This window comes from Botrytis fragariae, assembly GCF_013461495.1.
Source record: "Botrytis fragariae strain BVB16 chromosome Unknown tig00000101, whole genome shotgun sequence".
Taxonomy (NCBI): Eukaryota; Fungi; Ascomycota; class Leotiomycetes; order Helotiales; family Sclerotiniaceae; genus Botrytis; species Botrytis fragariae.
The window spans coordinates 67,535-93,571 of NW_023500996.1; the positions used below are offsets into that span (position 1 = coordinate 67,535).

A 26,037-nucleotide genomic window follows, 5' to 3' on the forward strand; every position below is an offset into this window, starting at 1 on the left:
GACATAAGGGAAATAGGGAAATACTAAAACCGAGTCGTTGGTAGAAGGTTGTGACCTTGCCGACTCCTAAGAAAACCTCATCCATCCACTTTCCGGAAACTTTTCCGGTACCTGACCGACTTCATTAATGATTCAATTATGCATACGCAACTAACTTTGTTGACAAGAAAGCACCCGTAACATATGAAGCAATCCATCTCATCATTTTTCTATTCGTTATTTCTCATTTGTCTCGCGCCTCACGTGCTATTCTTATCGACCAGGAAAAGGACGCTCGGGGCATTCATTAGATGTCACACCAACAAAGTACCCCTCTCTTGGCATCCCTTGCACTCTAAATCTTCGCTTCTCTCCAATAACTAGAATCTATCTTGCTCCTAACTCCCCGAGCGAATGGAGGGGTATCGTTATTGCATCGTAAATCTCGCCAAAATACCATCTTCCAAATAATTGCATGTATAAACGTCATTGGGCCCCGTACCTACTATCTTGAATCGCCCCCGAAAGTAACTTCATGGTTTTTTGTGAAGCAGTGTGGAAAATCTTCAATTGCCTGGAATCAAACAGGCTGAAGTTGCGCATTGCTTCCCAAATTTTCTACTTGTCAAAGGCTGCGGGATCAATCCCGCTCTTGTAAGGTTTTGGAAGTGCCACTCGGGAGCAGATTCCGTCTTCCATGTCCAGAAAACCCAGCCCGAGTGAGCTTCATACGCATCAAGTTGTGCTTCCATGAAATAAGCCAGATTGACTTTGTCGACTTCAAGTAGTCCGTCAACCGTGCCAACGTCTTTTGTCTGGCAAGATCCATACCATGCAGGGCTCCCAGGGTATGATCCATCGTATCGAGAACCAACACCAAAGCCATTCAACCATTTCGCGCAGTCTGTTTGCGCTCCACTGAATTCGCCAACAATTGTCCATTTGTCTGTATTGGCCAAATTTCCGACTTGACTACAAGCAACCTGAATATGTTGACAAGGCTTCATGGCGACCTCTGCAAAGGAAAAGATTTGATAGATATGGGTATCGAGAATGATATCATTGACTCCAGATTGGTAGTTCATGAAACCATTCCATGAAGGCGGAGAAAGAAAAGCATCATGGATGACAACCGCGGTATCAGGATTCGCGTTTCTCACATTTCCCCAACCATCATAGTAAAATTGCTTAACTGCTCCCATGTCAAGAGCCCAGTTCGCTGGTTCATTGAGAAGCTCGATCCCAGTCACAACGTCTGTGGCTGGAGCATAGCGGTAGGCCAGCGTCTGAATGGCAACCAATGTTTGCTTGGTAGTATCTCCTTGGGTCCAAGTGACAGGTCCTTTCCGTCCAGAATTATCGAACCTGTGAATCGCATTAGCTTTTTGATGCACCACTATTCCTGTTATATCAACTAACGAACCCATTTTGGCTTCCTGGCGCTGCGCAAAAGTTAGCAAAGCTCTTCATTCAAACATGCAATGTGTCTCACCCCCGTGAACATCCAGAATGACTTTCAACCCTGCTTGTCTCGCCCAGCCAATAGCTTTGTCCAAGTAAGTCAACTGTCCCTGGACATAAGGATCCCCAGGCAATGGATTCAAAGCCCAATATCCAATTGGTATACGGACATGATTCAAGCCTACACTTGCAATCTCATTGAAATCATTCTGCGTAATCCAAGTTGCCCAATGTGCGTTCAATAGATTTTGTGAAGCAGATTTCCCAAGTGTTTGAGTCAGAGTGTACCTAGCATGAGTACAGTGTTAGTCAATCTTTACTGGTGATCATTGTTGTGAGAAACGCACTCATCTACCCAAGATCCATAGAATAATGACGGAGTAATCCAGGGCTCCAGCACAAACCATCCTCCTAAATTGACGCCGCGAACCTTACTGCCATTGTAATCGAAGCTCAGCCCCTTCTTCTTGAGTCTATACACGTATTAGTGAGCACCGACATCAGGTTTAACGTGAGATGGTTCCCACAAGGGTGTAGCTTCAGTCATTAGTAGACATGCCACAATAATGATAGTTCTAAAAGACGATACCATTTTGGCTGAGCTTCTAGATGTTTTCTGGAGAATTTCTAGAACGTATCCTGATGTAGTGGGAAGTCAATGTATATGTATTCTAGAAGACACTGAAAGAGAACTTGTAAATGAAAATGCACAAAGATACTTCGGTGTTTTGTAAGAAGCATTCAGCCATCCAACGTTGGGAGATGCTTCCGAATACTTATTTTCCCGCAAAGAAGGAGCAAACAATATGGCTAGTACGACTGTGCCATTTGAAACCTTGGATAAAATGGAAGGGCAGGACAAGAACCGTGGCTGTAAACAGACACGTCTGTCTTCATGAACATCCCATTGGGAATAGGGTATGTAAACATGGCAATGGATAGAAATCTCATGAGTCGAGCTGCATGACATGTATCGGGTGATCGCACAGAGCCAGCTTTTCGGAAAATGCATGCTTGACAGGTCCAAGCTAAATAGTCTTTTTCGGGCCACACAACCAGTGGAAGAAGAAATTTATGTGAATTTCAACGTTAACGTTGTCTGTAAAGGTTGTAGTGGAAGTGGAATCCACATAATTATTATTAGTGCAAGACACAAAGTAGGGGTACATTTATGAGACTGCCGCTTTTAGTCATGGAATAGTTCAAAGAAACTGCGAAATTTAGAGACAAATTTCGACGTTCTTAAAATTAGGTTTGGCTAACTTTTGTCTTCTGAAATCTCGCCAAAGGACATCAAGACGATACCTTGAACCTCATATCCAATAATAGTTGATTTGGATTTAGTTCTGAAGCTCAAAGATCCAGAATAACTGGAATAACGCCGATAGGAAAAGTACTTATTGAATGCTGGGCCGGATGCGCAAACAACAAACCCTCAAAGCAGCCTTGGATATTTGTCCCGAATGATGTCGTACATCACCTGTGTTGACACAGCATGCTGCAGCTAATATATCTGTCGAACGAAGATTGCAGATATTCGGAACCTTTGCGTTTCCTGGTTGTCAATAGAGATGAGAAGATCTTGCTCTGTGCTGTTCCATACAAAGTCATGATTTCAGCTATCCTTACTCACGTGTGATATACGACTTGTTGGCTCTTTTTAATAGGTCGTGGTATGTTAATCGACATAAAAGGGATCATAATCGAGAGGCAGGTAGTTCCACGAGGACAATTTTGATTTTTTGTGTGAAGTCCTTACCTGAACGACTCGGGCCTATTTGATCCATTATGATGATTTCTTAGAGATATGATCACGTCGGAGAATAAGCTGGTGATACACATCGGTTTGCGCATCGTACACTTATTGGTCTTCCCGTCGACGCGAATTAATTAGTGCTTATAAGCAGCCAATGCCGATTACGCCCGAATTTGAAGATGCCCAACCAAAACATCAATATCAAGTTTCAGGAACTTCTTGCCGAGGCTTGTAACGTGCCATGCTTCAGAGTTTATGGATAAATTCCCTTGAATTGTGGCAGCCAGCCACAACGATGAAGCATTTAAGCTTTCAGGGTCGATCAGTTCATGAGATGTCAAAAAAGCGGGGTGCAGTAAGAGGCGGCTCTGATGATCCATCTTCATGCACACCAGATCCCAAGTATGTCATTAACCATGACATGGGCTCTGACGTCGCCGAATAGTATTACATCTCTTACATAAAACCAAGGAATCGACCCAAAGTAGAGCAAACTCATGGACAGATCTTCAGGTCATCAGGGACAAGAGATAAGATCTATCGAAACACGCAAGTATCCGGATATCTTCAAAATCGCAGACTTCATCATCCGATCCTTCGACCGACTTCGGACCTCGGAAATGGCACTGCAACTCATACCTATCGTTGCTATTTATTCACATGATGGCCTACGCATGTAGAAAGTCGTGTATTTTTGTGAAATACAGCTTTACACACGACATGTGGTCGAGCATCCGATATCAATCCGTCATCGAGGATCGTAGTACTCAAAAAATTATCCCAAAATTATCCCAAAGCAAACACATTTCAAAATAAACTTCACGTGATACCAATGCACGCCACTGAACACATCTCCTTCAATTAGGATCTAGAAGAGGCCTGATTCTGGTTTCTCTCGAGCTGCTATCATGTGCTTTTCTCCTACACTAACTTCTGTTCTCGTTCCAACTGCGCTATTTTCTGCATAATGGATGGATCGAGAAATGGCTGAGGAATTGCGGATCCGTTGAATTCCACAACTGTGAGACATGAATAAGTCATGAGTGTAAGATCATGGTAGAGAGTTTGGAGGAATCACCTCTGAGATTATCACGCTTTGTACATATCACCTCGTTCCTGAGTCTGGGAGGTTCGGTATAGGATAACGATGGATTTGATCGAGGTGGACGCGGTGGGCCTTTGAGTAAGGGACGTTTTGAGTCAGACATGATTTTGAGGTAAGGGAGACTCCCTGGTTATTCGTAAGTAGAAATACAATGATTTCGTCTCTGAAAAAGTTTCGATGCAATCCCAACGATGAGATGCTCCAGATTGAATGCACGATACAAATGCGCCACTAGTCTTTATCTGGACTAGTGTTTACTACATGGTGCTACGAAAGGGAAGAATGGCAGTGACGACAGTAGATTTCAATGAAACAAGAATTTATTTCAGTAGAGTGATTCAAGTTCTTTGTGATTCTTCTTCGATAACAAGGACCTATTAAATAACAGCTCAACTGGGACGGTTCTCTCCACCCAGCTTATCATGAGCCAGCTGTTGGTAATCTTCAACTTCTCCAGATCACTTTTCACCTCATTGCAAATATATCTCAACAATCCATAGATATGATCTACCTCTATTGTTTATATCAAAATAAACGCCTTTTTTCCAATGATCGCCTTATCTGCATCATATTATAAAACAATATTTAAAAGCTCAAATCTGCTATTTTTGCTTCCAATTCTTTCAACTTTCCTTCATCCCAACTTCCCTCCACCTCATTTGGCACTGCCACACTCTCATATACACTTCCTAGCACATTCAATAACTCTCCAATACCACCCCCATTAGCAAAAACATATGCTCTCGCATACACGGTTTCAAAGCCAACCTTGAACTTTGTTCCCGCAGGTACAAACGTGGTTTCTCCTGCTGGTGCTATGACTTCCTCTCCGCCAATTGTCAACTTGAGCGCGCCATCCACTGTGTATATAGCATGGTGTGTGTCTGCAAATTGAACTTCTTTGTTGAATGCTTTGGATGCATGTATAGAGCTTCCTAAAATGTCATAGATTGAGAATCTGTTGTTTGTTTCCTCTCTCCTACACATAGCTCTCACTACTGTGCCACCGAGGACCGTCTTTTCGCCTTCTCCCTCCTTGAGGAAGTATCCTCCATTCTCACATTTTCCAGGTAACTTATTTTCGGTACCGTTCCATGGCTGTGGATCGAAACTCTTCTTCTCACGCACTGGAATCATATCGAATTTCTCAGTTGCCGCCATAAGTTTTGGAATCAATACTTCGAAAGGATTGCGATTGTCGTTTGTGGGGAATAGAGGACCAGAATATGGTTCGCCAATGAAGCGGAAGAATTCTTCCCAACCGCCTGGGATGATCAGGCCCAAGAACTCGGTGTGGGAAGAAGCGATTTGATATTGATGGATAGTTCCCTAAAGAAGAGAAGAGATCAGCATTTGTGAACATGTGAATATTATATCCCGTCTCAGTGATGTCTCATTTCAGCTTGAACTCTAACGCTTGTTTGAGTGTCCATAGTAAGTTGAGATTTAGAAGAGAAATGCAACAAAGCTATATCTCCACAAGCTCACTGTATACCGAAGCCCCACCACAGAGACGGCAAAATTGAACTTCATTCACAATATCTACTTACCGGTGGCACGCTGGCAAAATCACCTGGACCCATACTCCTCGCCTCATCATTTGCCCATATATTCAGCGTACCCTTCAAGCACAAAAACACGTCATGAGCCTCCTTGTGATAATGAAATCCAATTGGCTTATCCTTAGTTCCGCCTGTTCCCACTACCGCAAAAGCATTATTCGTTTCATTTCCAGTAACAAGTAATCGCATTGTGGAATTGGAGGTTGGAATTGTCCATAGTTCACCAGTGAAACAAGGAAGAACATACGGTGTTGCTTTTCCGGGAGGAGTGGTGAGATGGGGGACTGGCGCCATATTTGAAGGATATATAGTTATCAATTCGGTGGGAATTTGGGAAGACGTGAAGACGTGAAGACGAGAAGATGTGAAGAAGTGAAGTTTTTCTGAGAAAATTTGATATGATTTGGAACAGAAAAGACGGGAAATGGCAAGAAAATATACTGTCTCGTCCACAAGCTTCATTTGCAGAGCTACTATAAATTTTAGGGGCCCGTCCGCATCGTCCACTATTTCCATGTGGACGCTGCTCATCCCCCACAATCTCAGATTCGTGGGGATTCTTCCCCAAATTTCTAAGGGTGCATGCCTCTCAGGGGATATTCCAATTGTCCGAAATTGTCCGATTCCACTTTCGCTATTTAAACCCGAGCAGCACCGAGCGACGCTTTGTGAGATCCCCATCGGTGGATAGTGGACGTGGGATGGACTCGTAAATGCATACGTATCATTGGGCAAGCCGTGTATGTGGACGGCAAAGCTCGTGCTTGTCTACCTAGCAATGGTGAAGTGGAATTCCGCTCTTGAAGATATAAGTGGCGTGGAAAGAATGCTTTAATCCATCTGGTTATACACACGCATCTTTCTTATTATTTGTGAAGCTTGAAAGTTACTTGGTATCTTGGAGAACACAAAATTCTTTTCACAGCACCCATTGTTCATTGATATATCCTACACCCGTCATCACACCACAACCGCAACCATGGAAGCACTCAAGAATCTCTCCCTCACAACCGGCACCTCCATTATGGAAATTCTCTTTCCCACCGTCAAGATTCTGGCCCCCCATCTCCAAAAGAACCGCAACTCCATCCTCTCTGTTCCTCGCAGCACTCACACATATGGTTCCCATCCCCGCCAAACCCTTGACCTCTATCCCTCTAGCACCGCCTCTAGTGCCTCTCCCATCCTCATCTACTTTTACGGTGGGGGACTCACTCGCGGTGATAAAACTCTCGAGGTCCCAATCCTTGACAAACTTGTTTATCACAACTTGGGCTCTTTCTTCTCAAAACAAGGAATCACAACTATTATTCCCGACTATCGACGTGTGGACAGCGAGACAGGTGGCGAAGGGGCCATCTACCCTAGTGGAGGTGAAGATGTATCGGCCGTTCTCCAATGGCTTTCCAAAACCGATCTAGTAGACGATAAAGGAAATAAAAAAGATGTATATCTAATGGGGAACTCAGCCGGTGGACTCCACATCGCTACATATCTCCTTGAGCCCCGCTTTCTCGAAGAGAGAAAGTCATGGCAGGGAGAAGCCAATGTGACATTGAAAGGGGCGGTAGAGGTAGGAGTACCATTTAGTTTCGAAGAGGCGTTGGCTGGTCGTAAAGATATGCTAGAGAAATATTACGGAAGTGATAAGGATGTTCTTGCGAGATGTCCTTATGGGTTGTTGAAAGCGGTAGGAGAAAGTAAGAAGTCGAGAGAGGAATTGGGGATTCCGAAATTGTTGGTTATGAATTCAGAGTATGATCCTGCGGACGAAATTTTAAAACCCAATGATGCTTTTGTGAAGCTAGGAGAGAAAATATGGGAGGAGAAAATTGAGGTCATTAAGATTGAAGGTCATAATCACATTAGTCCACCGATGGCTTTAAGTACTGGGGAAGGAGAGGAATGGGGCGAGAAGGCGGCAGCATGGATTAAAATAAATTCTTAGATTCTTGGCAATAGAGACGCATCCAACTACTTTGTCCCACATTGTTCTTCAAGCCCCTAACATCATATGTGCAAACTTTCCCTAAAAGTATCAGTTGACAAATAATTGGACGATTTTTCGAAGAGATGTTCGCATATATGACAACTTTTGCGAGTCAATTTGATTTCTAGGGTATCCGTTTCCAGCCTGCCAAACGCCAAAGTAATGCCCATTCCCTAAGCTTCAAAGCTATCATTCAGGTATCTCACAAAGGTCTCCTTAATCCTCTCCACTGTCACCGGATTCGTCCTCTGCAAACTTATAAACTGTCTCCTTAGCCGCTGCAACGCCGGCAGTCCCACGGGATCTCCAGGTAACTCCACCACCAGCTCCTCCCCCTTCGAATTCTCGCCAACACTGATTTCTCCTCCTCCTTCGCCTGGGTGGTCTTTACTCCATTCCAAAATCCGATTGAGAACCGTTTGGGTCGTCTTATCTAATTCGTATAGAAACCCCTCACTACTATGAACCTTTGCTACCGTCGCTGCGTTTGGCCTGACAATCTTCCTTTTTCCTTCTGAGTCATCTCCGATTATAGCATCCCAAATGGCGTCTCCTGGTACGTTTTCATCTTCCCATACGACTGTGAATAACGGAGAGTCCCAGCGTACCATCGCATTTGGTTCCTCGTATCTGAATACTAGATTTTCCCAATTGTCCTTTTCATATGCCTTATCCTCTTCCTTGATCTCCGCTTCCTCCGCAGATTGTTCCGAAGGTGAGAAATTTCTTCGTTCCAATCGTGCTTCATTAACCTCCTTAGCTTTATCAGCAGGAACTCCAACATGCATCACACAACATCCAGTCCTCATAGCTTTCGCTTCGCAGAATAATTGATATCTCCACCCTTTGATATAATTTCCTCCATCAAGTATTACCACATCTTTATTACTTAACACTCTCTTCACCGCACCATATATTGTAGCTCGAGCATCTTTCTCGCTAGCATTATTCGATCGCTCATTAGCGGATTTGGATTCAAGATTATACACTTCGCGGGAAATGGCAAGAGTGTGGTCAGAGATGAGGTGGACACGGAGGGAGGAAGAGGGACTGCTGGGAGGAAGCGAAGATATTTTTGCGAGGAAGTATTCGCGAAGTTGGGTAGCCCGGTAGGTTTTACCGGAGGTAGGATAGCCGGTCAGTATTATAAGCTACATCGAGGACATAGTGTTAGCATTGTCGGAAAAACATTGAAAGGGCTTACTCACTGGCATGGTGGATGATGTATGAGGATGGAATGCTGGGTTTGTGCGAGTGGAAAAATATTCTCGGTACCGGGACTGTACCATCATGGAGGTAGACAAGATAAGAGACAATCACGTGTCGATAAGACTACCCCTCCATTGACAATACCTAGTGCGGGGTCGTTGGAAAGCATGACACTTGCCATAATGCTCAAGTTCAAGCTCAACTTGCGATCAACAGACTTGATTTCTCCAAATATTATGCATCCCGAAGTCAAAGTCATTCTGGAGGATAGATATCACTCAAAGACATCACGAAACGCATCCAATTGTCTTAAACCCATTTTCTCAGTTTCGCTTCCTCTCAATTGTTCATGGTCTGCTCGAAGCACTTCGTATAATGCGCGAAGAAACGAGGCGGTTATCATTACTTCCCACTATTCAAGCGGGATCTTTTGCATGAAGTTTCCCGCTTGATCATTCCCACGGCTTCTTAGTCTACGTCTACTATTACTCGACTGCATATCAGATATTTGAATTGGTCCTCGTAGTGTCTTCATATTGGCGCCTACGCGTGTCGGTTCGCCGCCCCATTCTCGTATGTTCGGATACTCGCTTGAGGCGGTACAATGTGATTAAAATCGTAGCAGCTGAGGACTCAAAGTTGTGTTTTGATTTGGCAAGACTCATAGAGTGATGATAGCTGACACGGAACACAGGTCATTCGGTCGTGGTCCAACACGATTACATTTTCCAATCAAATTATAGGCTGACGGCTCAAGTGAGAGCTCACTATTTGTATGTTATCGTCGTGCGTTTTTCTAGAGGTCTGATTTGTTGAAGCTTCCCTTGAGTATTACACAAAACTTCAGCGAAGAGCACACAGTCACTGAGTCACTGCGTTTGGAATCATGCCAATGAGGGAGTAGCTGGGCTTGTACATTCATTGCGTGATATTTCGTGGTTGGGATTCTGCAGATTAGTTGGATCTAATCAATCTACTCGCTTGCGATGAATGAAATGTGCGAGAGTGGAGTCTAGAACACCTGCTACTCGGTCAGTACCACACAACATGCAATGAGATTGAAGTGAGATTTAACACTGGTGGGTGGCTTCGAGGCTTCTCAAAAGGCTCCGGAGTCCTTTCGGGTACTGTGGTGACACTCATGTTGGAATGCGAAGTTTCTTAAAACTAACTTGGCTATAGGAATTGTAATCTCTTCAGCCGTTGGGGAGTCTCAAATCCTACACGGATATAATATTACTTGATATGGTCCACACAGATCACACAGCAAGGGCTTTCTAGAAATGCTCAGTGGAAGATCGAATGTGTTCTTCCTCAGCAGAGACCAGGAAGCTTTTTGGGGAAGAATAGCCTGAATCGGCGTGAAATGCACACGGCAACGAACCTCGGACCGTAGTAAGCAGCATCCTTGAAATTGTTTATGCCGAATTTTGCTTGTGTTGCCGTGATTTCAAATCGCTGTGCCAGAGACGTACAAAGTAGTGGAACATAGGAGGACATTAACCAAAATTTCCGGACATCTGGCGGTTTAAACTTGTAGCTCCATGCATCGTACATATCACACACAGTCGAAAACGTTTGATCTTCCAAATTGCTGTCGAATGTTATAAAGTTTTTTGAAAATTGTACAGTAGACCAGCATGAAAGTGGATTATTCCAAGCGGCAGGCCCAAAAATCGCGCAAAGAAAATTGAAAATTTGCACCCCGCCCTTGTTCAATTGAAAAGGCCTCTATATTTTAGCCTTAACCGCCGCCGCCACAAAATTGATGCTATCATGTTATACAAAGTAGGTACCGCGAAAGCGCACCGCACGAGAAAGACTCATCGTGTGTTCGCAAACTGAGGCCCCTTGATGCTGGATCTGTAATTAATGAAGGCGTTGCAAAGCATTCTTGTATGGGCTCTCTATGGTGTGATGAGATCCGAATACTACCGACCAACAGCGAATACATATATCAGAGATTGATGTGACCGTGATAGCTTCATGTTTTTACCCATGTTCATATGTGCAGTAATGGATTGCTTGCAGGCTTGCCCTTACGCAGCTGGAAGGAAGGTATCGATTGGTCAGGGAAATGAAACTATTGATGATACGGGGCGACAGCTTGCAGGAGGAAGCTGGGGGAATTGATAAATTATATACCAATCAATTTTTGACTCAACCACACAGAAACCAGCGCATCAAAGAACGGAGCTTGCTGAGAACGCTACTCACCCACCACCCACCACCCCATTTCTCCTTCGGGTGGATGGTACATTGGATTGATGTGACTCATGTGAGAAAGATACCTTGACACTCTGCGCATCTTCATGCTTATCATACTGGATGATGTACTGTGCTCATGCTTCTTCTGAATGCGAAGTGATGTACCACCGAGCCACTCTCGAGCTACGGTACGAAGAAGAAAGGAATAATAATGGAAATTACGGAATGCATGATGATGAATTCATGATTTTCAATCTCTTTGAATTTAGAGTTTCGAACCCCTGAATGATCTCGCGTTGAAGTGGCTCTTTGGAGTAAAAGATCTCCAATTTAATCAAATGAAAACCCTTCAGCACATGGCGTTCAGACATTGATAGACAAGTGAAGTGCGCGCATGTACTCCGTATTCGATTGATTTCCATGTGTTTCAGGGCACAACGATACCAAATACCGACAATTGACTTTATCCCCCATGGCTTTTCGGAATTTCCTCGATTTCTCCTTTTCTTGTCTCCCGCCTCCCCCTCTCAGAGAAAGAATGCCGAAATTGTTATCAATAATGTTACCTTCTTGTTTCTGACGCTTGATAATCGCTTCCAACATTTGATAAGGCTGCGGAGAGGAGACATGGACCTATTATTGGAGACAGACTCCGTGCCGTTTGATTATTATGATACACACCTTTTTCTTGACTTGGATTCTTGTCGAATGAATGAGGGCTGAGAGGTTCATAACCCTGAATCTGCATAATCTTTTCGGGAAGTTGGAGAGTTTAAGAGAAATTGAACGGGAAGTGGATTCCTTTCCCTTCCGTGATAAGGATTGCAATCCTGCTCATAGCTTCATGTTTACTGAATGCGGCTTGGTTTCCTTCTATTTCATTTGCAAAAAGTTAAAAAAGACACTTGAATGCCACAGTTCTTGGTACCAAAGTAATTATGCAATGCACGTTTCCTGGAATCCATCACATTTCAAGATTCCGTTAACAGGAGGTAGGTAGACGTCGTCATTCCATTCTCTAGCTATCCTTGAGCAAGTACGGAAAGTTACTTTGAAATTTGGTCGTGACTTCACATAGTTCTTAGGCTAAATGCGTATCGTATAGTCAATCTGCTGCAGTTTCCATTCATTCCATCCATACAAAACCTGGTCGAGAGAGGGGTCATGTAGTCAATCATACAAATGGTCCATATTTATTTCGAGATGAATAGAACAAATGCCAGGATTGATTACAGGGCAGAATTCTATTTGAATATCCAAAGAACAAGGTATAATTCTCTTATGAGTCGTGAAAGGGTGACCCATTGCCCTCACCCAACCAGTCATATCAAGTGGTGGCTAATTCAAACGAGGCAAGCAATTTTTGAAAAGAGACAACGCATCAATGTCTCACATGGCAGGAGTATCCTCGTCGACAAATCAATCACCCTGGTTCTTTCACACATTTCATTAATGTCAAATATCCTTGGTTTTTGTTCGCTTCGTGCGTTTCTGACCTTGTCTCCTCATTTTGGTTACCATTGAAAAGCATAAGTGCCCAACCTCCCCACCTTGGACGAACTCTTCTTTTCTTTCCATTCTCATTCATCCTTTACCTTGCTCGCATCTCAGTCAGCCTCTTTCTCTGTCACTCAGGTCCATACATTCACCACCCCCCTACTCCAGTTCTTGTATATTGCGGATCTTCCCCCGAAAAGCTGCCCAACTTGTTTCTGCTTTCTCTTCTATTGCAAACATACCCAACAGAGATCATCCAGCCGGACTGTTCTTATCACCAACATCAGTTATCTTGTCCTGCTCATACCACAAGGCCGTGGCCATAAGAGTAGTGTCTTCAACACATAGTTCCTCAACATATTCGACAAAGCACATTGCCGTTGCTTCAAAAAGGATCCCAAATGACTTGCACGGAGACCTTGACCCTTCTCCCGGAAACCATGGCAGGCTTCGATACACAATCACATTCCAGGAAGGCATCCGCCAGGTATATTGTTTTTTTCTATTTTGCGTGTTTTTGCTTTGCGTTGAGTTTGCGTTTGCTTTTACTGCTAGAATCCCGGATGTCTTTGTTTCCCAGAAAAATCATGTACTTTTTTGTTTCGCAACACAACATTTCCAATGATACCGGACTTCCAAGGACTTTTCCAGGCACATATCCAGCTTTCCCAAGCTTCCCAGGAACCCATAGGATTTTCGATGGTCTTACCGTGTATCCACACGACGAGAGCATGCTTTTTACCTCTTTGGAGGTTTCAAGAGCACTCTGAAAATCAAAAATATGAACTATTAATCAAAAGACCTCCGGTCTTTGGTGAGTATATCGACTTCAAATGGAACTCAGACTGCAATTTCTCTTTATACATACCGGAAGGAGCCGAATTTCCAATGGACCCAAAACACCTGATTTCTTTCATGGTAGCCTGTTAGCCGTTTATATACCCGAAGCCAGAGACCCATCAGCCGAAGTTCCCAGATGTGGGCTCGCATATCCTGCGAGCACATCATAACACCTATCAGCTTATCAATACGAACACGCACTCAGCTTCCAGGGCCAAACTATGTGCTACAGGATAACATGGCGACAAACATCCATCTTTCATGCGAGCGGTGGTTTCTTAATGCAGCTTCCATGCATGGGGTTCCCACAACAACTTTGTAGCATGTCGGTTTCAACAACGTTTACCACAATGGACACCGTGGATTAATTTTTCTTTTTTAACTGCCGCACATGGAACCAATTCCTGAGACGACACTCCAAAAGACCACAATGGAAGCGACTGGCTATTCCAGCCAGTCACCGTGCTCTATCAAGCATCGGGCATCAATTATGCCACTGAGTACGTAACCTACTCAATGTTGACTACAAGTCTGACAACAAACCCCCTTTATAACACAATCGAGTATCCACTAACAGTACGTTGTTTTCGTTGAGCAGAAGGATTTATATTCACCAGAACATCACATGGACACAACAACGTATCAAGCAAGGCCAACCCAAGGATGCCAAGGACTCCGAGGACATATCGCCTTTTCTCATTTGTTTATATTTATTGCCCTGGATGTTTCAATCACTCTCCCTGGATTCTTATCACCGTCTCGACTACACTTATCACGCCAAATTCCACCTGGTCTGTAGATTCCCCCCTTTATACATGAGATTTTCACAACTAACGTCTTGCTGCAGGAACCTCGCTGGATGCTGTTATTTTGCTTTACATTTCTTTTTTTGTTGTTTCTGTTTTACTGCAATTGTAACTGTTCCACCTGTATATGTACATCATACTAACCTAGATCTTGTGTAGCGGTTTTCACTCAAGAACTCCATTCCAAGGAACAACTGGATTTTCTTTGCGTCATACAGAACCTACCAAGGGACAATACAGTGGATTATCCTGGAACGGAAAAAGTGAGGGTTTACAGTACTCACCTCGTGAATCTACTTCCCAAGGACCCAATGGATTTTCTGATTCTTCTCTTTATATCCCAGTGGCTCATATGACAAGTCAACGGTGGCCCGCCGATTTGACTTCAGGTCTTGAGTCAGAGGAAATGACCCGCTTTCCATCCAAGGATTCATCAAGGACAACTCAGTCAACATCAACAACTGAGTCTATGCAAATGGGATACTTGCCCAATGCTTCTCAGGCACAATATCAAATGGCATCTGCAAGATCAGATGTTACAGGTAGATCAACTAGTCCAGCCAACACTCTTCTATATACTCCAACAGCACAATTTGATTTTCAATCTGCATTCGACAATTTCCAGTACCCAGGAGGAGATGAATCAGCCGGAAATGATTACCACGTACCAGTTACCAGTGGATTCCAGCAGCCACCAACTTTGTCGTTGACAACAGGAGGATTTGACATGTTTTCCAGTGCCCATGGATTACCTACAAGTATGACAGCAGCTCCAAGCTCTATTTCCAGTTATGTTCACAGCGCACAAGATTCAGTTTTCTTCGAAAGCCCTGTCTTGGGATCTCCAGATATGTGGGAGACTGCTTTACTTGAATCTTCTAAACCACACACACCTATTGCCGAGGATTCATGGGCTCTGCCACCACAAATGATGTCTTCGACAAATAGCCCATTGGACTACTCCCCAACCGAAGGCCGATCACCAAGGTATGTTCAAGGCCTTCCAGATTTCGTGGATTCACCTCCTTACAAGATCGGCGACAGGACTATAAGGAAGCCAATGGGACCTAGAGCTTCCAAAGTAGCTAGTGACACGAATTCCAGACGTGTCCTTGGAACTGAGACAGAGGAGTCCTTCAAGTTGATGGGACGCTCCAGTCTCGATGCTGATAACTCAGCACGTGATCATCATTTGTACCATAATGTGACGACTCAATCCGATGGATTATACCACTGCCCATGGGAAGGAAACGCATCATGCCAACACAAGCCAGAGAAGCTTAAGTGCAATTACGAGTAGGACTCATGTACCCCTTTTAAGCCCGTACAACAAGCTAATCAATTTTCGCTACAGCAAATTCGTCGACTCTCACTTGAAGCCATACCGTTGCAAGATCGCTGCATGTGCAGACAACAAATTCTCCTCCACAGCATGCTTACTCCGCCACGAGAGAGAAGCCCACGCCATGCACGGACATGGGGATAAGCCCTTCCTTTGCAAGTATGACGGATGCGAGCGCGGCGTTACTGGCAATGGTTTCCCACGTCGCTGGAATCTTTATGACCACATGAAGCGCGTACACAATGACCCATGCACATCCAGGAGTGCCGGTGGTTCTCCACCACCTACTGAGAAGCCAGCCACTGGCTCCAAGAAGCGTAAGCAGGATGCCATCACGGAACCAAGTACCTCGGATAAGGAACCAGTCAAGAGAGTCAAGTCTCCAGTTGTTAACCAGCAACCTTCTTTGATTGAAATTTACCACCAAAGTGAACAACGACTCCAGGAGGCTGTTAAGCAATTGCATGATCCCAAGAGTGCCAACGGAATGACCAACTTGAGAAATGCCAGTGACTGCATCAAGATGATGGCGCAGACTCTTCAAAAGATCAATCAAGCATCTCCAGCCATGAGCCGTACCTTCAGCCATGGATCCATGGGTTGAGTGAATTATTCACTTTAACATATTGAGAATTATTGTAAGCGAACTTTATATTTTTAACTACTTCAATGGGACCGTTTAATTAACATTTCTTCGTTAGCTACCTACGCCGAGTTATCTCCAATGATATTTCCCCTCAAGGAAAACAACAAAGCGGACCCAGCCCGCTCAGACAATCCCGTCAGGAAATCCCAGGACATTGCAATATTCGACAGAATAGAAAGTCATGGAGCCAGTCATGCATACATACCCCAGAATTAAGGAGCCAAGGAGCCAGCCATAAGGATCTTTCCTTTATGCCAGTGCCAGGAATCAGTGTCTCAGAGTCGACAGTACCAGTCTGTCTCTTTGAATTACATTGTGAAAATATTACAAGCCCTGGATTTTGCATGCTCTTTATCAAATAGATAGATGTCAACCTACAAGGTTAGGCTGGCGATAAAAGAATTGAGAGAAGGATCAAGGGGGAGGGGGAGGGTCATTTCGCAGATGAACAGAGTAGAAAAAGTGTTGTTTTTATATTTTTGGGTTTTGGTTATAGGACTTGTTCACGTAGAATATCTTGGATTGGGAGGTATGGATTTGGTATAAAAGCTTTATAGCAATCATAGCAGGCCAGCTGGCATCTTTTGGAAAGAACTTGGGAGGGCAGATACCATTGGGATTCGGAAACTTGGAGATGGACTTTTGAAATTTAGATAGATACCTAGGAGTTTTAGCGGATTGTATCGGACGATATCGGATAGAGAATTGGGAATGAAAGTTATGTTTTTTTAGACTTGATTGTGCTATGGGATAGTATACTAGATAGTTAGAAGGAGCTTGGATCAGTGATTATTTTGCCCGGATAGTAAAGAGAAAATGGAATCTGAATTACCCGCATATATGTCAGGAAATAAACATCACATTTCGAGGTTTATAGCCCTCTCCGTTTCCTATTAGTGAGATATCTGCGCTGGTCACATATTCGAGAATGGCAAGCTGAATAAAGTCTTCGCGGACTTCTACCCCTCGTATTCCCACGGGGATTGAGAGGGTCGCCTGTATAAAATGCAACACTACTCTTTATATCCATTCTTACCATGATCGAATACTCCAGTCAAATGTGAAAAAAATCCACACTTTCATCCCAAAACTCACACGCTCCCTTCTTCACACGCTCCCTTCTTCACACGCTCCCTTCTTCACACGCTCCCTTCTTCACACGCTCCCTTCTTCACACGCTCCCTTCTTCACACGCTCCCTTCTTCACACGCTCCCTTCTTCACACGCTCCCTTCTTCACACGCTCCCTTCTTCACACGCTCCCTTCTTCACAAGTTGGTTCATCAATCCCCGAAGTCACTTCTTCCTATCCTGTTCCCCAAATCCACCTTGCAACCCTTAATCTCCATCGCCACCCCAAGTATCCGTCGCAGAAAGTAAAACAAATCCGCCATCTTGCGCAACCCCAGTTACAACCTTCTCTTCCAAGGAAGAATATTTCGCCCCTTTTGATAAACACGTCGAGATATCCGGGTCTCGTAGGACATGACCCATGAAGAGCGTGCGTTCGTGATCCGTCGTGGAAACTTGCGGTTTCTGTAATGCAATAAATGACGCAGTGTTAAAGGGGTGATGGATCTATGTGGTTTAGCTAGAGGGCTCGGGGGACTTAGTCGCTTGTGCGGAGGATGTCGAGTTTGTAAAGAAAGGGTATGGGGAGAAGGGGGAGTTGGAGGGTGATGCGTGGGGATGTAGTGGGTTGGGAGTAGGGCGTTTCGAGGGGAGAGGAGATCATTTGGTGAGAATATCGAGGGAGTAGCTACTGCATTGGAAGAAAGCAGTTGAGTTACTATACACTAGCTTTGATTCTCGCGCCTCTGAATAATGAAACTTTGCTTATTTTTTCCCACTTAAATCTTATCTTCGACAGTAGAATTTGGAGCTTTGGCATAATTTCTCGCAGTCGCGGCAGAATCTTCACGAGCTCAAAATTCAGAAGTCGAAGTGGGTGAATGATAGTTTGACTAACATTGTGGATAGCGGTATGGATTGGTTCCTCCTTCGTCAATCTCCTCTCTGTTTATTTGACTCTTCGTATTGATGTATCGATGACATATCATGATATAGCTCCTTTCTATCTTATGACATTCTAACCCAAAAACGTGGAATCTCAGATATCAGGATATCAGGAAAGTGATACTTTCCGCCTGGCTTTCTGCAATACACAGTTTCAACTATGGATACATATTGATTGGGATACCTTTCTCAGAGCTCTATTTTGGTATAGGCAGGCGCACTTATATTCAGTTCTTGGGCGAAGAGGAAGCCTACGTACTTGGCAGTGAGGGATCGAAATATGACGTTGAAGTGTATTTAAATCATATGTCTGGTATGCAGGGCTTAGTCAAGAAGTGGCGACGAGGTGCATTCTTCGATATCTAGAAGATCAGAGGTCGATCAATCATTGAAGTGAAGTCTCCAAAACCATGGGGGAAACGCAGATGGATAGTTCGTCTCCCCATGGATGGTGAACGGAGTACTGGTGTACTGATAAAAGTCTGATTTTTCGAGTTTCTGCTTGCAAGAGATATAGAGCGATGACTCGCCAAATCTCGATATCTCACTGCCTTTTGGGAATCTGCTCTCTTGCGTTTATTTACTCGAATGCATAGTGTATAAAAGAGTATCCCGCTTAGACTGCATCGCTTACACTCACTTTGCATAAGTTACCCAATTTTATAACATATCTAAATCCCAGGACCACAATTCGAAAACAGCAGAAATAACAGTGTAGAAGGGGTAAAGCGTATTATTCTCATGCGGGAAAGCAGTCCAGTGTACTACCATCTTAAAAATTCTTAGCTCCATTTTCGATCGTCGGTCTGACTGCGTTCCTCCAGCTGATGATGCACAGCATGCTGGAAGGATGATTGGTCTCCCTAGTAACTCGAAAAATAGAACAAGAAAAAACATTGTAGAATCCCAGATCGCAAATTCATCTGTGATAGATGAATGGTAAAATCAACGATTGCTGATCGTGGTAACAATCATTCATTGTGCAACGTTGCCCTGCTCCTAATCAGAACTTCCCTTTCCCGACAATATCATTCTATCCTCGGCGTGCTGATTAAGTTCTAGAAGACGTATTTAACATCGATTGATGTGAAACAACCATATCGAGAATAGGAAGGGTACAAAGGCTTTTGTTTCTTCAAAAACAAATACAGGTTATCCATAGTGGCTATATCTGTAGACTCACATCGTCTGGATTGGGGAACACCATATTGATGCTTATGTTGCTATGAGAAAATGCGTGCGTAATGCGACTTGACTTGCTTCGGAATCCTTGCGTTTCGGCTCGCACCTAGAACCTTAAGCATATTCATATGCAGTCATGGAAATTGGGTGATACTTATTATTCCAGGAAGATGGAGAGATGAATAATGGGGGTTTAAAGTAAAGAGCGTTTGTCAATGATATGTTTAGGTACGTAAATGGAACTTGTTACATGGTCGTTGGATCTGCGGTAAATGCCAATGACCCAGAGCCTTCTGATTCGAGCAGAAAACCCTAAAATTGAAGCGGATTTTACGAGTAACTCTTTGGAAAAGCAACAAATAGCACCCCGTGTATGAAAGAAGTGGGATATCTCGGGGGTATAAGAATTGCTACTGTGGATAAACGATCAGACTACTGTATAACCAACGATATTGACGTAAACGACGATAAGGCAGGTACCTACTTGGGATTGATTTTAGCATCCTCAAGGGAGGCTACCGAGTGTAATGAAGATGCACAAGTACACAAAAAACTCCAAAAATCAGATGTTATTGAATCGTCGTGGTGACAAAACACAAGATTAACATTTACTTATTACAATGCATTGCAAAACCTATCGTAGCCGCGTCTCCGAATTGTCGCCTTGGATTCATTTTCCGGGACGTGCAAGACTTGAAAGAATATCAGTATCCCCAAGCTTAATTATTCATGTTGCTCATCATAAACCGAGGAAAAAAGTTCCCCGAAGAAAGAAGATTTTGATGATGCTGGTTCATGCTAGCTGGCACAAGATATGATATGTTCGAGCCTGTAAGCCGTGAAGATAGATGGACGTTCCGCACAATGTTACGATTCAATCTTCATTACAAAGTTGTGAATACTGCATATGATCTCTCTCAAAGAAATCGTAACCACGAGCATACCATCTTCAGAGCAATAACCCAATTTTCATAACACAATCAGAATATACTTTGCGATGGACATTGCATCTTTGGTCAATTCGCGAGTATCACCAATCTTGCGGCTATCTCGCTCATCGATTGAAAATGTCTCTAAGACAGTGTGAAAACGCACATCCCTACTTTGGCCGAACTTGGGGCCACAGGGAGTGAACCAACACGAGTCATGGTTGGTGAATCATAATTTGAATGGCCTCTGTTTCTTCTTATATGTTGGCAGAAACATTATTAACTTGCATGGACCCATGTGTTGTGCCAGAATTGTTCTTGAATATCCAACTTGAAAGTATACTAACGATCATTCAATTCAATTCAAGACACTCATCTAATCTTCTGTAGATGGGGTTGGGGTTATAAGAAATGCTGGACGTCATATCGAGCCAGCCTTAAAAGATATCAATGCACTAGATGATTCTCTACATTTTGATAAAATCATGGTGATACACCATACAGGTTCATCTTTCTCGTTGATTTGAAACACAGTTCAATTAACTAAATTCCAGACAGTGGAGCTATCCACTTCACCAATGAGGACATTCGCGATTCTCTCAGAGCTTGTATGCCAACTAAGCATCATCATGAAATCAATTATATGGCATTCGGTGCAATTGATAAGTTAGAAGTCTTCTCCTGAGCTCACTTTTCAAGCTAATAACTATCCAGCCTCAAACAGTCGGTCATTAATGATATCGCCATACTTCGCGAAAATCACTATACACGAAGGATTCGCTGAGAACACGTTCAGATTCACATACGATCACAAAAGTGGCAAGTTGGAAGCCGTAACAGTCTAGGCTGTTTCGTAAAGTCTGACTGTAGGCGATCTAGATTTGTGTTCCAAATCAGGCCAAATTCGATCTTAGAAAAGAGAGTATAATCAGGTGGATTTAAACTTGACAGAGAGCGGAATCGAGTGGATAAGAGGGCCAGGCTAAAGCCTCCAACTTCAAGAGATGAAAAGAGTTAGTCGTCCGAAAATAATCACCCATCACATCTTGACAGGTCTAAAATGTGATTAGTGTCAAGATGCCAGTACTTCCAGACCACACTGTAAGGGTATGGTGAAATTTAGGACACTTTTGACATAAGTCTTTTGTTGAGAGAGTTTCTCTTGCGATGATTGGTCTGTATAGGCAAAACCATTTCCCCTTATAGACTAGAGACAGTTGGCTGTCTGTTAGATGAATGGATCGTATTTTCCTGCGTTCCATACAAGATCCACAGCTCCGGGTTTTTGAACTTCGTAAATTTCGTTTAGCTGCACCAACAGCATATGCTACTAGGATCGATGCATCTTTTGAAGCTCGCGACGATCCTCCGTTCCGTGAGGTTTTAAGATTTTGAAAACGTAACGGGAATGCCACTTCATTCAGATTTCTGACGCTTACTGGGCCTCTGAACTGCCTAAGATCGCATTGCTGTTAGGCGAGAAAAAGGAGGAGATCAGCTCTGTTGCCTGAAATTGGCTGTAGAGATGAGATAAAAAGATCTGATTAGATCTGACGAGGAAATTCTTGTCCAACGCGTGACTGATTGATTAGATTTATTGATTAGATATCGGTTGTAACTGAAAACACCCTTTTCACTCAATTTTCACCAGCCTTGGCTGTTCCAAGGATTTGACTCACTTCTCATTTAGATGCTCCATTTAATTAGCGTGGTCTATAATGGTCCATTGAACAATTTGAACAAAAAGTAAAAATTAATGAATAGCAAGTGTTCTGTGCAGCATCTGGCATGTTCACTTGACAACATCCTTGATGGTTCGAGGTCTGCTTCTTTCTGGAAGACTTTTTTTTGAATGACTGTGATGGGTCTCGCTGTCATGATTTTCGATCTCGTCAACATCGTTGAACTTCTCTCAGAGCTGAGAAACATTCCCAATAATTGCATGTCAAGAAGTCTCGGGGGCGCAACCGATTCAATTGCCCCCACTGAAAGTTTTATCAGATCTTACCCCTGTCGAGTGTTCTCCGACTTTCCCCATTTTCGTGATCCCCATAAGGAAACCTTGCCCGACAGTGAATGAAACCATAACCGCCATGCTTTGATGTGAAATTATACTGTGATGGACGTATGATTAATAAAAAATACCCAAAATGGCTGACTGAGTCATGTGGATACGGCCGGATGCTAATAAGACCACCCCTCAGCAATTGCTAATACTACTTCGTTTGCAGCCCAACCCGCATTTTTTTGGGTATCTCTTGATAACGTTACGTTACCTACCCTCCAGGTACAAAGCAGATGAGGGAAGGCTTCAATACATCGATGTACGTAATCATAGAAAGAGTGATATTGGCAATCAATAGGTAGGTGTGCTTCTACCTCCAAGTCGCAACTGAGTAAAGTTCTGTCGATCACCCTTCGAGTCTTCCTGGCTTCTAACTTCTGGAGTACCTTTCGCCGTTTACCGGTGATTGTCGAAATACGTTACCGAGGAAAGGAAGAGAATGAGAGTGTAGCACCAATGTAAGAACACGAATGCCATGAACATATACCGAGTAGCTGGAGCGAATGAATGAATCAATAGCTTCGTTCGCCACTTCCTTAATCAATCTAATCAGATGGAGTCTGAGGAGATTTTAAAGTTATCAGATCCGTCAATGAACAAAATCCTGGCCGGCCGGACTATACTTACTGCTCTAGTAACAAAGTTCGTCAGGGTAGCAGTCAACGTGGATCTCACCAACCAATCATAACTTCAGTCCTATATATCTGTGTAAAAAATCTTCTCCTCGTTCTATCATTTGATTGGGTGTCACAGATTTATATTGATAGCGGATCTTTACCTTCTTGCGTAGCAGAATGGAGCCATTTCCCATAATCCCACCAAAAAGAATGCTATCTGTATGGCTACCGGGTTGTACCACTCCCCATAATTTTGGTTATGGGACCACGGAAGCTCCGATTTTACTGCTATACGATAGTCACACGGGTATGTTCAACAATAATAATGCAACTGCTGATTTCCGAACTCGAAGGGATGGCACGGAGACCAAGTTACGCTAGGAGTGATAAGTAAGTATGCACACCGTAAGCTAGCTTTCTTTTTTTTGCCATACAGTACTAGTACATATGATATATGTTGTACTTGTAGCTCATAGATCTTCATCTTCATCTTCCTCTTCATATCTCGATTGATATCCGACCATCAAATTTTCATCCGAGCAATAATCTTCGCATATCTCTTCATACCAACCTACGTTGACTGGATAGAGATATCGACAACAGTATTCAACGCAACATGGGGTTCAGACCATGGAGAACGAAGACTGACGGCTTGGCCTCTGAGGTTGCCGTCGGTCCTGAGATGACAGCATATCCTGACGGTCTCGATCATAAGAATGATGGCCTCAACACAGCCGTTAACGATCCAGCAAGTTCGGTAGATGATACACCAGTAGAGGATGCTCAGCATGGTGTTCAAGCAGTAGAAGCTGTCACTTTGATCTGGACCAAAAACCAATTATATTTGGCATACGCATTGTGAGTTATTGATTATCCTAATGAATCCTATACTATGTGAACAAGGCTCTAATATAAAATAGCATTTTCCTCGTTTTCTTCGTGATCTCTATGCAACAACAAATCCAGAACAATCTTTCGGTCTACGTTACTTCTTCTTTCATCCTATTGCCTTTGACTGGTACCACTAGTATCGTGTCAAGCATTGTTGGTGGTGTCTTCAGACTTCCAATTGCTAAGTTTGTTGATTTGATTGGTCGCGCTGAAGGATTTGCGATCATGACCGGTTTCGCCACAATAGGTATTGTTCCCCCACCTTCCGTGTCACAGTGATTCTTGGCTATGTACGATGTATCTAATCATGTATAGGTCTTATCATGATGGCTGCGTGCAAAAATGTAGAAACTTATGCAGCTGCACAAGTAAGTGATGAGTCTAGTCCTTTCTCGACTCACGATTACTAACAAAAGCAGGTATTTTATTGGTTGGGATTCGATGGAATGATGTACGTCCTCGATGTCTTCATGGCCGATACATCAAGTCTGAAGAATCGAGCTTTGGTTTTCGCGTTCTCGACAACTCCATATATCGTAACAACATGGATTGGACCTCCAGCTGCGGCGTCATTCCTCAAGACAAGTGGATGGCCATGGGCCTTCGGTGCTTTCGCAATCATCACTCCCGTGATCTGTATCCCAATTCTTTCACTTTTATGGGTGAATCAAGGTAAAGCAAAGAAGGCAGGTTTAATCAAGAGAATCGATAGTGGCCGCACATGGGCTGAGAGTATCAAATACTATTTCTGGGAATTCGATGGTAAGCCTATTTCAATCTCACGCGTGTTGACTCTCGTCTAAGAATTATGCAGTAATTGGTCTCCTCCTCGTCTCCGCTGGTTTTGTCCTCTTCCTTCTTCCTTTCTCCCTTGCCTCCTACCAAAAGGAAGGCTGGCACTCCGGCATGATCATCGCTATGCTCGTCATTGGAATATTATGTCTCATCGCTTTCGGTTTCTTCGAACGCTATGCTGGCCGCAAATCTTTCATTCCTTTCGAGCTTCTCACTGACCGCACCGTCGTCGGCGCCTGCCTCTGCTCTTCCTTCTTCTTCATTTCCTTCTACTGCTGGGACTCTTACTTTTATAACTATCTCCAAGCGGTCCATAATCTCAGCGTCACCCACACTGGCTACGTCACCAACATATATTCCATCGGTTCCTGTTTCTGGGCTGTAGTCATCTCCTATGCCATCCGCGTCACCGGCCGTTTCAGGTGGCTCGCCCTCTACTTCGCAGTTCCACTTCAAACTTTGGGCGTGGGTCTTATGATTCATTTCCGCCAACCAGATCAACCCATCGGATATGTCATTATGTGTCAAATCTTCATCGCCTTCTCTGGTGGAACTATATCCATCTGTGAACAAATGGCTGTTATGGCTGCTGCACCACACAAAGGGGTTGCGTCTATGTTAGCGCTCATTGGACTCTTCAGTTCTGTTGGAGGCGCAATTGGTGTGGCAATTTCAGGAGCTATTTATACCAACAAATTCCCCGCAGCATTGGCACAGAAGATTAGCGACCCAGAATTGGCAGCTCAATTATACGGAAGTCTGACTGTTCAATTGCAGTATCCCGTTGGCAGTGTGGAGAGGGATGCAGTCTGGTTTGCATATGGGGAGAGCATGAAATGGCTGGCTGTTGCCGGAGTAGCATTCCTGATACCTTGTTTCGTGTTTGTGGGCATGTGGAGAGATTACAAGGTCGATGAGATCAAGCAAGTTAAGGGAACTGTTGCTTAGAGGAAAGGAAGTTCTTCCTTTCTAGTGATGACAGAAGATGACTTCATTTGATGAGAAAAAATGGGCGGTTGCACGGTCGCGCCCTTTCCGATATACCCGTTATGTTATGGTGCTTAATGTTGATGAAGAATGGAAAGATAGAATTTTGGAATGGGAAACGTAAAATGGGTTATTCAAGATGGGTTAATCGAGTC

The 26,037-nt window shown here is 43.7% G+C and overlaps 8 protein-coding genes across 8 annotated transcripts; 5 read left to right on the top strand and 3 right to left on the bottom strand.

Moving 5' to 3' along the window:
- Positions 1 to 545: 545 nt before the first annotated feature.
- Positions 546 to 2,032, bottom strand: Bfra_008644 (putative exo-beta glucanase protein; the record flags this gene model as incomplete). Its single annotated transcript, XM_037339002.1, has 5 exons — positions 546 to 1,344; positions 1,403 to 1,421; positions 1,472 to 1,728; positions 1,788 to 1,913; positions 1,968 to 2,032. The coding sequence occupies 5 exons, from the start codon at positions 2,030 to 2,032 to the stop codon at positions 546 to 548; spliced, it is 1,266 nt and encodes a 421-aa protein (XP_037190568.1).
- A 2,854-nt stretch (positions 2,033 to 4,886) lies between these two features.
- Positions 4,887 to 6,157, bottom strand: Bfra_008645 (putative cupin domain-containing protein; the record flags this gene model as incomplete). Its single annotated transcript, XM_037339003.1, has 2 exons — positions 4,887 to 5,630; positions 5,852 to 6,157. The coding sequence occupies 2 exons, from the start codon at positions 6,155 to 6,157 to the stop codon at positions 4,887 to 4,889; spliced, it is 1,050 nt and encodes a 349-aa protein (XP_037190569.1).
- Positions 6,158 to 6,842: 685 nt separating this feature from the next.
- Positions 6,843 to 7,811, top strand: Bfra_008646 (putative alpha beta-hydrolase protein; the record flags this gene model as incomplete). The annotated part of the gene is made up of 1 exon (XM_037339004.1): positions 6,843 to 7,811. The coding sequence occupies one exon, from the start codon at positions 6,843 to 6,845 to the stop codon at positions 7,809 to 7,811; it is 969 nt and encodes a 322-aa protein (XP_037190570.1).
- Positions 7,812 to 8,026: 215 nt separating this feature from the next.
- Positions 8,027 to 9,067, bottom strand: Bfra_008647 (putative rna polymerase ii elongator complex subunit protein; the record flags this gene model as incomplete). Its single annotated transcript, XM_037339005.1, has 2 exons — positions 8,027 to 9,004; positions 9,062 to 9,067. 2 exons carry the CDS (start codon positions 9,065 to 9,067, stop codon positions 8,027 to 8,029), a joined length of 984 nt encoding a protein of 327 aa, XP_037190571.1.
- A 4,101-nt stretch (positions 9,068 to 13,168) lies between these two features.
- Positions 13,169 to 16,359, top strand: Bfra_008648 (putative c2h2 transcription factor protein; the record flags this gene model as incomplete). Its single annotated transcript, XM_037339006.1, has 3 exons — positions 13,169 to 13,254; positions 14,573 to 15,709; positions 15,768 to 16,359. The coding sequence occupies 3 exons, from the start codon at positions 13,169 to 13,171 to the stop codon at positions 16,357 to 16,359; spliced, it is 1,815 nt and encodes a 604-aa protein (XP_037190572.1).
- A 65-nt stretch (positions 16,360 to 16,424) lies between these two features.
- On the top strand, positions 16,425 to 16,763 carry Bfra_008649 (putative c2h2 transcription factor protein; the record flags this gene model as incomplete). Its single annotated transcript, XM_037339007.1, has 2 exons — positions 16,425 to 16,432; positions 16,457 to 16,763. The coding sequence occupies 2 exons, from the start codon at positions 16,425 to 16,427 to the stop codon at positions 16,761 to 16,763; spliced, it is 315 nt and encodes a 104-aa protein (XP_037190573.1).
- A 4,149-nt stretch (positions 16,764 to 20,912) lies between these two features.
- On the top strand, positions 20,913 to 21,311 carry Bfra_008650 (uncharacterized protein; the record flags this gene model as incomplete). Its single annotated transcript, XM_037339008.1, has 3 exons — positions 20,913 to 21,031; positions 21,082 to 21,193; positions 21,242 to 21,311. Coding segments are annotated over 3 exons (300 nt in total), but the record flags the coding sequence as incomplete, so codon positions are not given.
- A 2,514-nt stretch (positions 21,312 to 23,825) lies between these two features.
- On the top strand, positions 23,826 to 25,843 carry Bfra_008651 (putative siderophore iron transporter protein; the record flags this gene model as incomplete). The annotated part of the gene is made up of 5 exons (XM_037339009.1): positions 23,826 to 24,067; positions 24,130 to 24,347; positions 24,416 to 24,468; positions 24,520 to 24,862; positions 24,915 to 25,843. The coding sequence occupies 5 exons, from the start codon at positions 23,826 to 23,828 to the stop codon at positions 25,841 to 25,843; spliced, it is 1,785 nt and encodes a 594-aa protein (XP_037190575.1).
- Positions 25,844 to 26,037: the final 194 nt, after the last annotated feature.